This window comes from Oryzias latipes, chromosome 10 (assembly GCF_053564925.1).
Source record: "Oryzias latipes strain Hd-rR chromosome 10, Olatipes_Hd-rR_3.1".
NCBI classification, from domain to species: domain Eukaryota; kingdom Metazoa; phylum Chordata; class Actinopteri; order Beloniformes; family Adrianichthyidae; genus Oryzias; species Oryzias latipes.
Window position 1 is genome coordinate 13598338 of NC_136246.1, and position 17579 is coordinate 13615916.

The 17579-nt window shown below is 36.8% G+C and overlaps 1 protein-coding gene across 4 annotated transcripts in view; it reads left to right on the plus strand.

The window, feature by feature from the left end:
* The window catches only part of drp2 (dystrophin related protein 2), a 259938-nt gene that overhangs the window by 173632 nt on the left and 68727 nt on the right, over positions 1–17579 (plus strand). For 3 of the 4 annotated variants that reach the window (XM_023959017.2, XM_023959019.2, XM_023959018.2), the window contains one exon: positions 13849–14005. In XM_023959017.2, coding sequence (XP_023814785.1) covers positions 13849–14005 — 157 coding nt within the window. Of the gene's footprint in view, positions 1–3647; positions 3724–13848; positions 14006–17579 lie in introns of those variants that run through there. The other variant, XM_023959020.2, reaches the window with a different exon arrangement.

The window sequence follows — 17579 nt, forward strand, 5'->3', positions numbered from 1 at the left end:
ATTTTGTCCTAAAAAAAAGGCCAAATCAATTGCATTTGCCTAAAACATTACATTGAAGGTGTCAGTTTTTGCAAATACAAAACTTTTAATACAGTATTGACATTTAATAAAATACATATAAACATGCAGTCTTACTTTTTGCCAAGTCTCATTTCATTTTTGTGCACACACTATAATTTTCATTTATAACTCAAGTTAGGTTGTTGTAAACCAAACTCCAGGGTAAAAATTGGATCAACAGTTTGCTTGATTATTTTAACTCAATATAAAAATCAGGAAAAACATAAATTTGTTAAATAAAACCACTATGACCCAAAAACATTATTGCTCCAAAAACACACCCCAACATTATTAACCCAAGTATTTTAAGAGTGCAGTTTAACACATTTTATTTGGTCCCTGACCTCACAGCCAGAGGTTTGCATGTTCGCCCTGTTTTCTCCAGGCATTAATAAATCTCTGTAATCGTTGACAGTTTATTTATGACAACTTTTAACAAATCAAAATACATTTTTCTCCCTGTTGGTTACCTTCATTATGGCTTAAAATACATTTTGCTCTGTGTCTACTTTTGTGTACATAAAACAATTTATGACAAAATTGTTATTAATAATACTAATGACAACATGCAGTGTATTTAATTGTTTAGAAACCTCCATTCAATGTTTTTTTTTATGTATAAAAACAATTATTAGACATGGAAAACTCCCCACTACTCTACTTTTGCACATCTAGGTTCATGCATTATGAGGTGGTTTGGGGGCGCTGTCAGGGCTTGATGGAAAGAAGAGTTTCAGAAATGATAAAGACAACATTACTTATGCAGTCTGTAGCACAGTGTCAGCAGTTACCATGGTTTCAAGCAGCAGAGTTAAGATATGGTTGCTGCTGAGAAAATCGTCCAGAATGGTACAGATAAACAAATGTGATGGGAGTAGGTCATCCTAACCTTGCCAAGTCCTTATCATGCAAAAAAAAGAAAAAAAAAAGTTTTTAAATGCTCCTATTCCTTCCTTTATGGCACAAAGTGTGCACACTGTGCTTGCAACTGTTGGTATCAAATTCCAGTTTGGGCGTGTTGCTGATATCTTTTTTGAATGTGAAAAATGTGCAGGTGAGATGTCGGAGTTGCAAGCCAACTCCTCTCTGCTAACTGTAGCAGTGCAGTACTAGTACTTTATTAGATTGTCTTTGTTGTTTTACTACAGATATCATTTCTGCAAAAATCCTATATTAAATGACCAATTTACAGGAGATTAATTGAAAACAAAACAAAACAAGGTTTGACATTGCTTAGAATAATATAAAAGTGGTTTTATGGTTTGAGTACATTGGTTGCAAAGCTGAAACTTAAGCCATCACTTTATAAATAACATAAATTGATGAATAATTTGGATGCATGTCTTATAGCAGGACTGGAGAGAAGACAAAAGGAAGGAATAATGTTGTTGAAAAGAGGAGTCATGTAATGCCAACTGATGTGTGTGGCCTGGTTTATGAAACTATAGATTCTGGCAGTGCATGATATTTTTTTTCTTTGTCTTCCATCAGAGGTCACCACTGCAAATCATCTGTTTACATTTAACCTTATCCTCTACATCCTCTTCATCCTCCTCACTCACAGAAACAAGTCTCATGTCCTCCTTTACTATATCGACAAGCCTCCTCTTTCGTCTAAGCCTATTTCCTGGTAGCTTTAACCTCATCATCCTGTTGCCAACATAATCACTGTTCCTTCTCTTACTGAGTACAAACAAAAAACTTACCGTAGTTTGAGTTCTCTGCATTAAACACTAAATGATCTAAAATGAGCTGTTACTCTGATGGATTCCTTCCTGATCCTATCCATCCTCATCACTCCTTAAGAGAACCTTAACATCTTAAACTCTGCTGCCTCCAGCTCTGCCTCCTGTTTCTGTCTCAGTCTCTAAACCAACAGCATGACTGCTCTCACCACAGTCTTCTATACTTTTCCTTTCTATCTTGCTGATACTCTTCTCTCATAAATTACACCTGAAACCTTCATCCACCCATTTTAACCTGCTTGCATGCACCTCTTCACCTCTTTCCCATACTCTTTGTTACTCTGGACTGTTGACCCCAAAATGCTAAAACAGTTGAAAGTCCTTTTCAACTGCAAAAATCCTCCACCTTCCTGACCCATGTGCCCTGTAACTTTATGGTTCCACTTCAGTTCCTCTCATTAGCTGCGTTTTCATTGACTATGAAATTGGATTTGCATTACACAATTTACCTAATGGAAAGAGACGTATCGAAATTGACATATTTCATAAAACTACAATGGAGACACTTTTTTTGAATTAAATAAGTCAGATAGATAGCGATGGTAATGCGCTTCTTTGTAGGAACTGGCAGCCTTGGGCATTGCACAGGGGGGGGCCCCCAAGAGGTCCCACAGCATCACACAGCTCATCAAAAGTTGAGCGAGTCATGTGGAATTGTTGGATCACCAACCACTTTTTCCCAAGAGGGCTTCACCCGTAGCCGCTCCCACGTGTAAGTGCTTGCTGCTCCATGGCCTGAAATAAGACGCCGATGTCTCCTTTGATAGATGATGATGAGCGCTAGTGTCGTGGCCGAATTTTGAATGTATCTGCTTTAAATCATTGTTCACATCCATCGGCAATGTTTTTGAATGACTTATTGCGTGAGTTGGTTTGTGTTTTGTCGCATAATTGTAATTTAATGGCAAAAAGTGTAATAGCGAAATTGTGTTTTTTTCAACATTTGCGGAATTTTGATAAAGTTTTGCACATATGTGTTATACAAACGCAGCACAGATACTCTGTGTGTTAATTGCTGCAGCTGACCTTCATACCTCTCCTTTCCAGATCAATCCTCAACCTCTCTGGATGTCCCTTCACCTGCTCTCTCCTCTCACTACAGATCACAATATCATCTGCAAACATTATAGTCCACACAGATTCCTATAACCTCAGCTGTCAGTCTGTCCATCACCATAGAAACAAGAAGGAGCTCAAAGCTGATCCTTGTTGCAGTCCTGCCTCCACCTTGAACTCCTTTGTCACACCAACAGCACATCTCACCGCTGTCTGTCAGACCTCATACATGTCCTTAACACTTTCTGTTGACACACTATTAATTTTATCAGATATTTCAATTCCTGCAGATGACTCTAGAAGATATACTTCTGTGACGGTTGAATTTACACCGTACCTGGGCAGATTGCTGGAGAAGAAGACAACCAGGCAAAAAAAAAGGCTTAACAGTCTCAACAGCTTTGTGTTTGTTATTTTTTAAATCAATAAAATTCTACTTAATCAAACTTTTTTAAAGCTTAACTGCCCTCTACCTGAAGACGTCAGATATTGTGTTTCCAATGGGGAAGAAGTTCCCCATTGTGGGATAAATAAAGTATCAATTTTCCCCCCCTTTTAAGACCAGATCAATGTGTTCAATTATGTTTATGCATGACACCTTAAAATGGGCATGTACATAATTTAGCTATTTGTGTGAAAATGCACCAGTCAGGAAATTGGTTTTGTGGTCTCAGTTTAAAAAATGTCAAATTGTAACAAAAATGTAACAGTATTCAACCATAGAAACAATAGAATCTTCAAATTTTCAATTATGATTATGTTGAGGTTTAAAAAAAGTGTTATTGCAGATGACTCACAGAAAATCAATAGTTTAAACAAGAACAAAAATCTGGAATATTTGAGTGGAACATCAGGTTCACAGGTAAACCTGCAACTTTTGTTTAAAAAAAGAAATGAGACAGATGAAGAATGTTATGACTTATTTGACAAACATGGACAGAAAATGCCTTAATATTTACATTACATTGTGACAATCTTTACAATTATAAAGTATTAGTCCTAAAGTGGAAAAGTAAATGGTATGCAGGTGTTACGTTAACATCTGCTATTACATACAGCTGCATTTTATACAGACAGCAGGAAAATATGGACAGTCTTCTTGTTTTGCAAAACAAATACTACAAAGCTTAAAGACAAAATAATTTTCATACTGAAGACCAATTTCTGTGATTTTTCTCTTACATGTTTCAACTTTTTAGCCTTTTTTGTGTTTTATGGTTAAAACCCAATGACAGTAACATTGAAGTAAAAACCATGACACATTTTAAAAACTGTAACAACCACAGGTTGCTGAGTTATTTTTTAAATATTACAATAAACAATCAGCTCTATAGGACTCAAACTCTTGTTTTAGTTCAAAACTGTAAAATAAGATGTTGTTTTCTGAGAGATTCAAATGACTTGACACTATCAGTCATCAGAACTTTAAAAGTTAGGACCTTTCAAAGAAGCAGCTGCAACATGCAAACAATAAAAATACCAAACCTGAGAAAACCATGCACATGACCTTAAAGCCAGGTTTAATCAACAATATCTGATGTGGTATGGCGTTCAGAAATGATACCTTGTCTTTCAAATGATGGACATACAGTCCTGAACTTTCCTTCAAAATCTTTCTGCACCAACCATGAGTGAAGTGACAATGTGACACGATGTGTTGCTTTTTAGATTTGAAAGCATACCCTCTGAAAAAACTGCAATTATTCTGTTGAATCAAAAATGTACAGTTACTTAAGAACTTTTGCAGTGATGCTTTATATGCAAAAGTGGGGAGACAAGGCCATTCTCAAAGGATTTTTCTCAGCCCAGAGGCAAAGGAACAGTAAACTTCAAGCTGTTTATTAACAAAGAAGAGATCTCCACACTGAGGTCTGAGATTTCAGCCAGACAGATTTCTATTACACTATTTTTGTTATTCTCAAACCACAGCAGTCAAGTAACTTAATATGGGTGGGGGTTAGTTAGGCAGCTAATACTGGTTTCAACTAAAGGTTGGGAGAACTGATTAAGAAAAAACAAATCGATTTGCCCCAGTCCCTTTTTTTTACGGTTCAGACAGTATGATCACAGTATTGGCAACATGTTTCACAAAATAGAATGAAAACTGAAACTATTCCCAGTTTCTGGCAACAAGAACTGAGTATTAGACATGAAGGAAAGATCAGCTTTAAATGTTTTGTATAATATTTATATTTGCTTGTCAGAGGCCAGACTCTTGATTAGCTGCTGGCACAAGTAAGTTGGCGATTGGTTCATCAATATAGATGGAAGACTTGTGGAAAAGGTTGTAACTTTAGTTTATTTGTAGATCTAGATGTGCATCCTCAATAAGAAAGGACTTTCACATCCGTATATGTTATTTTACAGCCACAAATTGTCTTTACACAAGGGCAAATGGGTGTTGCACCAGCATAAAATAAGAATGTTCTTGCAGGTTTTTCTGTTTTGTCATATTGATGCAGGAATTTTGTTTGTGCGTGCAAAATGCAAATACACGTGGGGATTTTCTGACAACAGTAAAATACTATTCCCAGAAATAAAACTCCATATATAACTATCCAGGAAGATGCATCAGTGATTAGCATGCAACATTGATTCACATCTGCAAGAACAGAATTTCAATGAACACAAAGCTCACAGTTTGCTAAACATATTGTCTTTTTTTTTTTACGCATTGTAATTATGATTCTTCACCACTGCTACCAGAGCGGATAAAGCCGGTATCAGTTTGGTGTCATTTTCACAGATGGCGATTTGAACCTCAGCTGCTGCAGAGGAACTTCATGCATCTCAGATATTGAGCAGAAGCTGTCATCCCTTTAGATATTTGTCAAAAGAAAAAAATGGAAAGAAACTGCCTCAAACCTTGATTCCAGCTATTCTCCCACTGTTAAGTCAACTGAATTTACCTGGTTTTAAAGCAGTTTAAATGTTACTCAGTGTGTTATCTGTATGCCCACTGTACTTAGATGATCTACTAAGAGCAGGTGAATTTGTTGGTGACAAATTAAAAATCGAGAGCAGTTATTTTGTATTTGCCTATAACATTTAATTCTGGTTTATTTTCTAAAGGAACCACACAATTCCCTTACAGCAAGCTTTAAAAGCAGGGACAGCAACATCAATATAAAACCCTGAAAAGTTCTACATCTGACACTTCCCCAACCATTCTGAAATGCCAGCTCCTGAATTTTAATGCCATATTCCTGAGTTAAATCCATGAACATTCTCAAGAAATTGATTCGACTAATGATTCAGTGCGATTTGATAAACATGGATTTTTTTTTCAGATTACCATCCAAAAAACAACTTTGCTTGATGATACGTTGTGTTTTCATGTAACTTGTGTTTTAAACGTAATAAATGTGTAGCTTTTAATAATTAAAGCATAAAATAATTACATTATAAAATGAAAGGATAAAATGTATATATATTTAAAAAATAAATAAATAGAAATAAAAAGTATATCAAGAATGGGCAGAAGCTGTTATTTTGCCTTATAATACTACAAGAAATTGCGTATAAGAAAAATTTATTTTTGGATTTCACAACTAGTCTTCACATCTTGTGAGTGGTCTGTGAACTGAATAATAGGTCTTTTTTAACAGTCCAGGGGCATTAAAGAGACCGAGTGGGTGACTCAAAGCTGTTTACTGGCTCTCTAGTCTTGTTCGTTTTTTCGGGTTCAGATGGCTTTTGTTCGCTCTGCAGCGTGGTTCAAACTCTGACTGTACAGCTTTGCCCTTTCACAGATTTGTTCTGCTAACAGTTTGCCTCTTTAGCATGTCAACAACTGCTGTTCTACAAATCAATTACTGCCCCTAAGCACATAACCACACAGTGAAAGTAAATGCATTTTCACTTTTTTATATCATTTCCATAGCTTTTTGACCCCCTGATGATGAACATGTGATCATAGGTTGATGCATCCAAGAAGGATTTGGGTGATGCAGAAAAACGAATCCAAGTTCAACTGACTTTTAGAACTGTAAAGCCATCCTCAGCATTTTTAAATCTATTCCTTTCAGGGTCTCTAAAGAGCATAACGGATGTCAAGTTTCTTTTTTTAATGATAGGGGAAGTTCTTTTGCTTTGGTTGTAGTTAAATATTCCCCAAATCGCCAGGTCCTTTGAGGTTTCTGATGTATTTATGGATTTAAGACCAAAGTAAGAATCTAGATGCTGCAATAAAATATTTCTCCAAGTGCCCCGCAAAAATCTCAATTTTATTGATGTTTAGTCACTCACTGAAAAAAAACTGCTGAGTGATTGATTTAAAATATTTGTCAGGAGAAGTCTTTGTCTCAAACAATCCTTTTTTGAGTTCCTTTAACATTTTCTTCTTGATGTTGCACCAGACCTTGTTTTTGATTTATCTCAACTTTTGTAAGACAATTAGTTTATGAGTTTATAGTTGTTGCTGGATCCTTTTAAAACTGTTCCATGTAAAAGCCACAAGGATCTGGAGGTTGAGCCTTCTCTTTGTTGTGGACACAGACGCGGAAACGACTCCCCGAAATCATGGTTCAGTAACCCATAATTACCAATGACATTGTAATCAACCATTTTTGTCTACATTTAATGAGGCTAAGACAAGGACCAAACACATGTTCATGCTTTTTCAGCTCACCCAAGAGGAAAACAACACAAAAACATTGTTTTCCGACAGATTTTTTCTTTTCAACTCAGTTTTTTTTAATTTATTTAAGGTAGTTAACTATTCTTTCCACCTGTTCAAAAAAAAGCATCTTTTGTATAAATGCTCTGATAGTTTTAAGCTTTTTGTGTTGACATTTTACATTTAAGTTTTAGTGTCAAACTAAGTAATGTACACTCACCGGCCACTTTAGTATAAACTACTGTCTAACTGTTAACGCAAATTTCGAATCAGCCAATCACATGGTAGCAGCTCAATGCATTTGGCCATGCAGACATGGCCAAGATGATCTGCTGCATTTAAACTGAGCATTAGAATGGGGAACAAAGGTGATCGAACTGACTTTAACCGTGGCATGGTTGTTGGTGCCAGACGGGCTAGTCTGAAGATTTCAGAAACTGCTGATCTACTGGGATTTTTACCCACAACCATCTCAGGAGTTTACAGAGAATGGTCTGAACAAGAGAAAACTGGACAATAGAAGATTGGAAAAATGTTGTCTGCTCTGACGAGTATCCATTTCTGCTGCAACATTCAGATGGAAGGGTCAGAATTGGGGTGTAATGGAGTTGGGGATATTTCCTTGGCTCACTTTGAACCCCTTAATACCGACTGAGCATGGTTACAACGCCACAGCGTACCTGAGTATTGTTACAGACCATGTCCATCCTTTGTGTACCATCTTCTGATGGCTACTTCCAGTAGGGTAAGGCGCCATGTCATAAAGCTGAAATCATTTCAGACTAGTTTATTGAACATGACAAAACCGACAAATCTACAGCAACTGCGTGGTTCTGAGAATGACAGTATGGACCAAACTCTCTGAGGAATGTTTTCAGTACCTTGTTGAATCTATGCCACAAAGGATTAAGGCAGTTCCTATAGCAAAAGGGGATCCAACCTGGTACTAGCAACCTAATAAAGCGGCAGATGAGTATAGTTAGTTTTACACTTGTTTTTTTACCAAAGTATTGAGGCTCTTGGTTTGAAGCTGCCCTAATGGAGGAATATATGAGGCCTAGGTTTGCTCCAACTTAGGACAGAAGCCTCCCTTCAATCCATCTTAAGTGTGTGTGTCTGTATTCACACCTGCTACGGACTGAAAGGCTGTTTTTCTGTGGCCAGGGGGAAAACAGTTCTCTCATGATTCAATTACCACAGTGAGTAGGGGCTTAAGGGCGTAACAAAAGGCTAAAGGACATCATGGTCTGCTTCACTCAGGTTTTCTGGCAAACGTTTAAACACAGCAGGGTATCAATTCTGTCATGTACTCTTACAGCTTACAGCTCTGTATTTTTCCCCTGTGAGTCCTAAAGCAATTCTTACATGGCTTACCACAACTGGATTCCCTGAAGTGTTACCTAATCTCCCATGTGTCAGAACTCATCTGTGCCAAATTCAGTTTGGAGAACGTTGACTTGAAGTACTTATCTGTCTCCAATATGGCATTTCTGAAGATAGCAGCCTAATACGAGAACTTTGAGATAGTAAATTGGTGGTTTTAAACCATTGCAATCCTTACAGCCTTTAGATCTTTTTTGACATTTTGTTGATCCAATTGAAAATGTTTTCTTTGGAAGAATTACATTTCCTCAACAGACTTTTATTACTGTGACACATCACTCCAGTTTTCCCTATTTGACTAAATCTGGAATCTAAATGTTGTTTGTTGTATGGAAAAAAGGCTGTAACACTGGTTTTTTCACTGTATTTCCACGCTGCCTCGTCTGTGTTGCAATGTGCTGTGGGTTTGTCCTTTGCAGGTCCAACCATAGGTGCAACGCTGTGACGTACATAATTAAAATAAACAGGGAAACTTTCCCAGCGCTCTCTTTGTTTCACTGCCAGCTGTGCCACTAAAAGCAGAGCTTCACGCTAGCGTCTCTCATTCTGGTGGCAGGTGGCAAGTATATACAATGTTTTTGTTTCTTTGTCTTGTAGCTTCCTGCTTCAAACTTGCAGTGATAACCTCTTGCTCTCTTTCACCTTTTAATGACAATCCTGTGTCTGTCACTGATAGAGGTAATGATTGACCACTTGCAGGTTTCTTATGTGATGATATATTTGGTGTATAGGATTTCAACTGGGTTTGGTTTAGGTGTTGTCCAGCTTTGTTAATTTTTTTCTAAAAAAGCTGATTTTTAACACTTCTACTTTGCTGCTAAATGTCTAAAGTTGTATGTAAAAGTCCAAGAACAATGTTGAAGGATCTCTGCTAGAAACTATACATTGGTATAAAAGATCTGACAATCAAGTGTCTTTATTTGTGACTAAATTATTAATGACCCACTCCAATGAAAGTTGTATTTAGGTGAATTTAAGCTTTTTTTGTGGCATTTTTCTGATGATGGGGGACATACATAGAAAAAACAAGATTCAATTTGCATTTTTGAATATTTCTGTTTTCAAACTGACATGAATCAGGAGCAGCCAAAAAAATGCAGTTTAAAAATTGAGCTTGTTTGGGACATAGAGAATATGCTGGGCACCTCCCCCCCACGTTGGAGGAGGGGGATGCTCTGCGAAGCTTGATTTGCAGCAAAGTAGCTTTCTAAGAAAAAACAGTGGATGCCTGTGTCAGTCTGCGTTTGTAACAAACATTGTCAGATTGGTCCTGAGTGTCACAAGCCTCCCCAGGTCATGGGTCTTTTAGGGACCTCAGATGTAGTTGTTGATTCCCTTTTGGCTTTTCCCATCAGGGGTCGCCACAGCAAATGAGTCGCATGGTAAACTTGGCAATGTTTTACGCTGGATGCCCTTCCTGATGCAACCTTCTCAAAGCAACCGGGCTTGGGATCGGCACAGAAGTAGAGAAGGGAACAGGGAGCAGCCCGGAGTTGAACCCTGGTTACACGGACGGAAGGTGCTGCAAACCAGCACGAGCTAAACCGGCTCCCCTTTCAGGGACCTCTGATCCCTTTGCTAAACACAATCAAGTTTCATAGCCAAAGAGTTCTGTTTTGTAATTATGTAAATAACATGGACAGAATGATACAAACTCAAATAACATGAACCTAATGACAACAGTGGATGTGCAACTCAGTCTGGTCAAACGTTCATCCTTTACTAAAGTTTTTGAGGTTACAACAGCTATCAGCTGTTTCAGTGACTGTAGCTGCTAACTGTTAAGCTGCTCTGATCTCGTGGAGTTTCCCACTGAGTCCAGAGTCGACACATTTACACAGTAGGCTCTTCCTTCTGGGCCTTACCTATAATTAACATCAATTAGGATAACTAGGGGCTTTTAACAGTAACAATCAAATCAATACATAGTGCAGTCCACACATACAATGTATTAAACATTTACACAACCCTTAGATCATCAATAAAATGTCAACACATTGTGAAGTTGATCTGGATCACACCTCGCTCTGCATGAGCCTGCTTGAGGGACTGATCAGTTTACCCATTTACTTAAACAAGGCAGGCTTGTGGTACATGGTCGACAGGTCTACCACTGTGAAATGAACACCCCAAAGTCCCGCCGCCTGCGGTCATGTGTGAGTGCTTCCGACACGCCATCAAACAGACCAGCAAGAACACAGGGGTGTTTGCGCATGTGTTTCCATGCATGGAGAAGATGGTAGCTCCCACCTCTGAACAGTACAACTGTAATTTATGGAGTTACAGGACTGTCAGTAAAGACTCTACCAATCAAAAGAGACATGCCTCAATCCAGATGGGCCCCAAAACTACAGGGGTAATTCGAATGAAGCAAAAATGATTGGTTTCAACTTTTGAAATGATCCAAAAATCTGTGTTTTACTGCTGTATGTCATTCAAAGTGATTTAAAACAACACAATATTCAAACCTTGAAGTGAAAGTAATACAGTGAAGCTTAAAATTATTTTGAATTATTTTAAATTACCTCCAAGTGTCTTCGTGAAAAAAATAACACGAGTCTGTCAGAAAGTAAAAAGATATTGGATAAGTGTGAAAAAATTGTTAGCTTCTTATAACAACTGAAAAAGTTGCATGTCCAAAGCCTGAAGTAAATCATGATGTTTTTGTGTACGTTTGGACTACATTTTGTTGAAATGTTAGTAAAATAAACATTTCTTTGTTTTGTTTTTTTACAGTTTCTCTTATGCAAGCCAGCTGTATAGATTCTCATTAAAAAAACATTTTAGAATTGTGTTGTATTTACAACCCTAAAGTGCTGTCTTCTATCACAACTCATGACTATGTACATCTAAAATATTAAAATAAGGACTTACCTTAAGAAAATAACACTGGCCGTGACAACAATCTGGATTTCGGTTAAACAGTTAAAATCAGTGAAATATTGTATCCACGTTTTTAAAAACATATTTTATTTTTCTGTTGTTATTAACAGAACATTTTTTTTGCTTTTGGACACAAAATCTTCTTAAACCCATTTTTCTGCATTATCTGATGATCAATTTTGTATTTAGGTTTAGGTTTTTCATAAAACTGGTTCTGAATGACTGTGTCGGCATTTTTCATGTGGATCTTTGTGTTCACATACCACAAGTATCCAACTTTTAGGCAAGTATCTGTGCTCTTTTAAGTTATTTTTCAATTTGTAGCAGCAATACCTTTGCTTCAAACATTTATATTGCAGACACAGTGGTCCAAAGTTCTCAAAACATAATGCTGGTTTATATTTTGCAACAACAGTAAGATGTGTTTTTCTTCCAGGGCTGCCAGAACACAATAACATCATTTATTTCTTGCAGCCCCATGGTATTAAAGTTCTTGCAGCTTGTTTTTGACACATAACCCAGCTGATTTTTCTTCCTAAACATCTGTGTTTTTTCTTCTTCCCATGGCTATTGCATAGTAACATAACACGGTCTTTATCTTCTAGATCTTCTTCTCTTCACTCAACTTCCAAAATGCCATTGCCATCATACTGCTGCTCTTCTATTGTTCTCACAATGTTTAGTGCATGTGACATGCTCTGCAATGGGTGACTCTTATTTTGTAAAAATGGCAATTGGACAATGCAAAGCTTAAAGATAAACCAATCAAAAAATATGACCATATTTAAAAGTAAATGTAAGCTCAAAATCATGTGGCCTAACGAAAAGTTCTTAAAACTAGCCTGTAAATAAAAATATTTATATATAAAATTTGATTGTTCAATATAGACTCGTCATTTCACAGTCTGCCTCCAGTGGTCTTTTATAGATGCTAAATATTTTACTTCCTGGTTGATGTCAAATCTGGGAATGGATTATATTCATTTAAACCTATATAACCATTCATATCATATTTGATGCACATTTTTAAACCTCTTATCTAATTACCTGATCGTTTGCAGATCACTGCTAGCTCTGCAGAGAAAGTGGTTGTGTGTTAGCCTGGGGGCTGTGCTGGCAGCGCAGACTCTTCTTAGAAGGGGCTGTTCCTCACTTATCTACGTGAGAATCCACAATGTGAGAATCCACTCGTTTTCATGGATTGGATGGGCTGCTGCTCAGAGTGCAAGATTTTAGAGGAATACTCAGAAATGTGTGAAAGGATCAAAATATCATTTTAGGGTTGTTGTTTTGGTTTGTAGAATAAGCATTACAATCCACTTAAAAACTAAAAAAGCTGATTTGTATGATAAAACCAAAATTGTTGAGAGTAAAAATTTACCAAATCACCTAAAGTATCATACAATCGATATCTAATAAAAAAAAACATAGCATGTGGGTTTAAAAAAGATTTAGGTTTAATGAACATTTTAATTTAACAAAATAAAATACCTTTTTTTTATGTAGCAGCTTAGCATTTTATGTAGCAGCACCTAGAGCTAGGTTGGCTTCCTTCCTCTATGGGTAGATAATCAATCGTAAAAATTATTTTAAAAAATAAAGAAAGAAAAACTGCAACTGACTTATCAATTTGTGCTACTGCCATCCTGTCCAGGTCAATCTTGTAAAAGACATTTTAATCTCAGTTTTAATCGGTTGCGCACCTGGACTGGTTCCTGACAGATTATAAAACATGTGACCTAGAGTTTTTTTTTTAAGTTTTTTTTTTTTTTTTCCAAATGGTGCTGCAAAATTCAGTGAATGGTTTAGAGTTCAAAGCCTACAAAGGTTTTCTTTTTGGATTTATTGGGTGGGGAACTTTCAGTTTTTTGATAAACAACATTTAAAATATCTAATTTAAAAAGGATGAAGATGAACATATACATTGAATAAAGAACAAATTAAAGTTTTCAACATAATATATATATTTTTGCCTTTTTCATTGATGTCCTGGGTGTCAGAATGAATCCTGGAAAACTCTTCTGAAAAGCATTTGATTTGTGTGTTGGAAAATGTTTGCTAAATCAGCTCTGTGTGTGCATGTTTGCGTGTGTGTGTTGGCAGGGCGCGGCTGGAAGCCTTCTCTGACAACAGTGGGAAGCTGCAGCTCTCCCTTCAGGAGATCATAGAGTGGCTGACAGCCAAGGACGAGGAGCTGTCGGACCAGCTGCCCATAGGAGGCGATGTGGGGGCCGTCCAACACCAGAGGGAGTTCCACCAGGTAAACCGGATCCCAGCACTCTTCAGCAAAGTCACTGCAAATGAGGATCGACAGCTTCTCCCCAACTCAGTTAAAATGAAACCATTAACATATGCACCACAAGAGCACAAAGTCATGCAGAAGAAGACTGAGAGTACTCCTGTTCCTGCACCTGTCAGCTTTGAAGCTTCACATCTGCATCCAAAGGGAAGCAATATCACAAACACCATGTTGCTAGATATATTGATTTACACAATGTGTGTGAAGCTCCGAGTTTCCAAGTGCAGGGATGTCACAACCAGTGTTTGTAGAGTGCCTCATTTTTTCTGTTCTTAGTGTCAGTCAGCTGCTTGGAAACATGAGCACAGTGACATACTGCAGGATTTATTTTCTCTCTGAAGAAGAGAGCTGGACTAGTCCACTTTGAGTCCGTACAGTGGCTAAAGTGTCTTTTTTTTGGTAGCTATTTAATCTCTTCTAGATATTGATTTTGTAGTCATTGTCCAGTCTCTGTCAATACTGTATGGATTGCTCATTTTTTTTATTTTTTACAAATTCTGCTATATTTGAGACCACTAGTTGTTGAATGAGTGATTCCCAGAAGTTGTTCATACTTCCAGTCTAAAGCAATCTTTTTCCAAATTTGTTGATTTGAAAATGGAAATAGTAAAGTTTTGCAGTCTCGTTTTTAGAATACAATTTGATGAGAAAAAAATATTTTGGGATCAATTTTTATTCCTAAACCCTTCATTATAGTAATTTTCCTTTAAAAATGTTTTCTTAAAAAAAAACAAATTCAGTCTCGATTTAGACAACAAAAAGAATTAGTTGTTATTCAACAGGACTTGAATGTTTTCTGGAAAGTAGTAGGACATGTACAATGATTTCTTTTTCCCCTTTTATTCAGGCTTTTTTCAGGCATGAGGTAGAGGGATTAGTTGTAGTTGTATTTTGAGCTACACCCACACAAACCCTCAATCTATCAAATGCAGCCATTATTCTGAAAGACTTTCATAAATTGGTAGTAAGTTACTCTGATTAATACTGAGCCACTTGTAGATTAGTTTTGATCCTTTATATTAGCACTCGATTGAGATGTGTGATTTGAATAAAAATTGACAACAAGCTTCTCTGGTGTTTAGCCAGTTAGACTGACTACACATTTAGTGTAATATTCTTGTCATAATTAGATTGTAAAGCTTTATGGAAAATCAGTTAGACTCACTGACAGACCTGTCAGGTGTCACCCCCCCCAGAAGATTTTAAACCTTTTAGGAACAAATGTGCTAACAGACTAAAGACTTGCACGCTGTCTATCCCTCATAGGTCAGAGTTTCTTTGACTGCATGGATAAAATGTGCTGCCATGTGTTAAAATAAAAGAGTATTTTACAAAATATGTGCTTCTCACCTGGTTCTGCAAGCAGTAAAAATGTCCTCTTTAAAATCCCTGTCAGTAATCCAATAGTCATTCAAATGTATGTTTCCCATTTCCTGTGTGTCCCATTATGTTCATACTGAGCACTGAGTTTATATTTTATGCTGAAGATGGATACCGTAGACAGTCAGCCGCCTGTTTCTGTCTGTATCTTACACCACGTAGTACAGTACCGGTATTTATTGAAAAAAATAAAAGGGGAAACGGTTTCACTTTTTCCATCCTGGTTATGAAAATAATTCCCTAAAGATGAAAACTTAAAAATGAAAAGGTCTGATGCCATCCTTAAAAGAGAAATAGTGTTTTCTTTAATAATACTTTGAAAACATTTGATTTACTTGTTGGCATTTACATGGAACATGCAGCTTCCTTGTCAATGTGATACAGGACCCCCTCAGTCGAACCCATAACTGCAAACAGTTCTGACCAGTTGTGCAACAATAAGACATATCTAAAATTCCTGCTGGAGAGAGATAAGAAAAAGCTTTAAGCATCAGATTGTATGTGTAGAACTCATCTCTCAGACTAAGCAGCAGCATAGTATCTGACTTTTCAATCAGAAACTGCTTTTTTTTTTTTTACATTGGTGAAGTGCTTTTCAAATCTCTTAATGTTTCCTCAGGTCTGTGAGAAATCAGTTCTCGGATCATTTCCTGTGCTTAAAGCAGGACAGCGTTAAATCTTTAGGTTTATTTTCTCTCTCTCCTAATTTTATTCTGAATTCATTTAAATAACTTTAGCAGAAGACATCAAGTCTACATTAAATTTTGCAATCTGGTTTTGGTTGGGTATCCCTTTTGTGGTCTGTCCTGACCACATCTATCACGGTCTGGGTTGCATCTGCAACCAGACACGTCAGGGATAGACTGCAGAGAATCAGCAGATCTGCTGAGAGGGTTATTGGTCCCAACCTTCCTTCCATTCAGGACCTGTACCAGTCCAGGGTCAGGGAGCGGGCTGTTAGATTCTCAACAGACACCTCACATTCCAGACACAATATTTTCAATCTCCTCCCGTAAAGATGCCGTTTCAGAACTAAGTGTGCCAAAAGCACTTGGTACAAAATCAGCTTCTTCTCGTGTACCGTCACTGATGAACTCTTGACCAGTCACAGAATGGAACATAAACATGAGAACTGTTACACTGGAAAGCTGTTGTATTTATCTTTTTTCTTTATGTATTTCATTATTTCGTTTTTTTAATTTTTACACCAATATACCTTGCCTTTTTTGCACATGAGAACATACAACAACAAAGGTAAATTTCTCTGTCCGTTGCCTCAATAGATTTAATTTCAATTCCCTGTCATCACAGTCAATATTCCTTTTATTCATCTTTCTCAGTTAATAAAGAGATTAAAAAGATTTTTATTGTAAGTTTAACAAACATAAAGCTCTTAAACAAAGGAAAATGTTCAAGTCATATTTATGTTAAAAATGAAATCCAGACTATTTATATGAAGTCATCTTTAACTCTAAATTATTGCTGCAACTCTCTATAACCTTTTTTAAGCTGCAAAATAGTGGATGTGCCACATTCTGAACTGATCTTACTAAAAAACATCGACAGATGTTCTTCTAATTTACTTTGGTTATATTGTAGATGTTGAACTGATGACTTTTTATTTTCTAACCACAGTTTTTATTTTTAATATAGGTGGTTCATAATGTTCCTCCCATTATTATTATTAGAAATAACATTTTTAATTCAGTTTACAGTTTCTGCAAATTTACAAACTGACATGATTTCTCAAGGAAAACCCCCTAAACGACTCTTTCCTGCACCAGTTCTTTTACAGAATGCTTCTTCCAGCAGCTGGTAGGATTAAGAAGCTTGTTGCCAGCTGAACACAGTAATCACTAAACTACTTTTAAATTGGATTTTCAAGATCACATAGGTATCCTTCATGCTTCAGCAAGCACATATGATCAGGTCAAGGCTCTGTGATCTAAGCCATTTGGCTTCATTTAGGGGACTTTTTGAAAGAATGTTTTTTTTTCTCCAAAAGCAAGATTACCAAAAAAAAACCAACAACCTCAAACAGCACTGTTAGCTTCATAGACTGTAACTGTTCTGTCCTTTTTTGATGAGTTTCCTCCTCCAGTGAATCATCTTTTATTGATCTATTAGAAGAATAAGTTATTGGAAATGATGGACA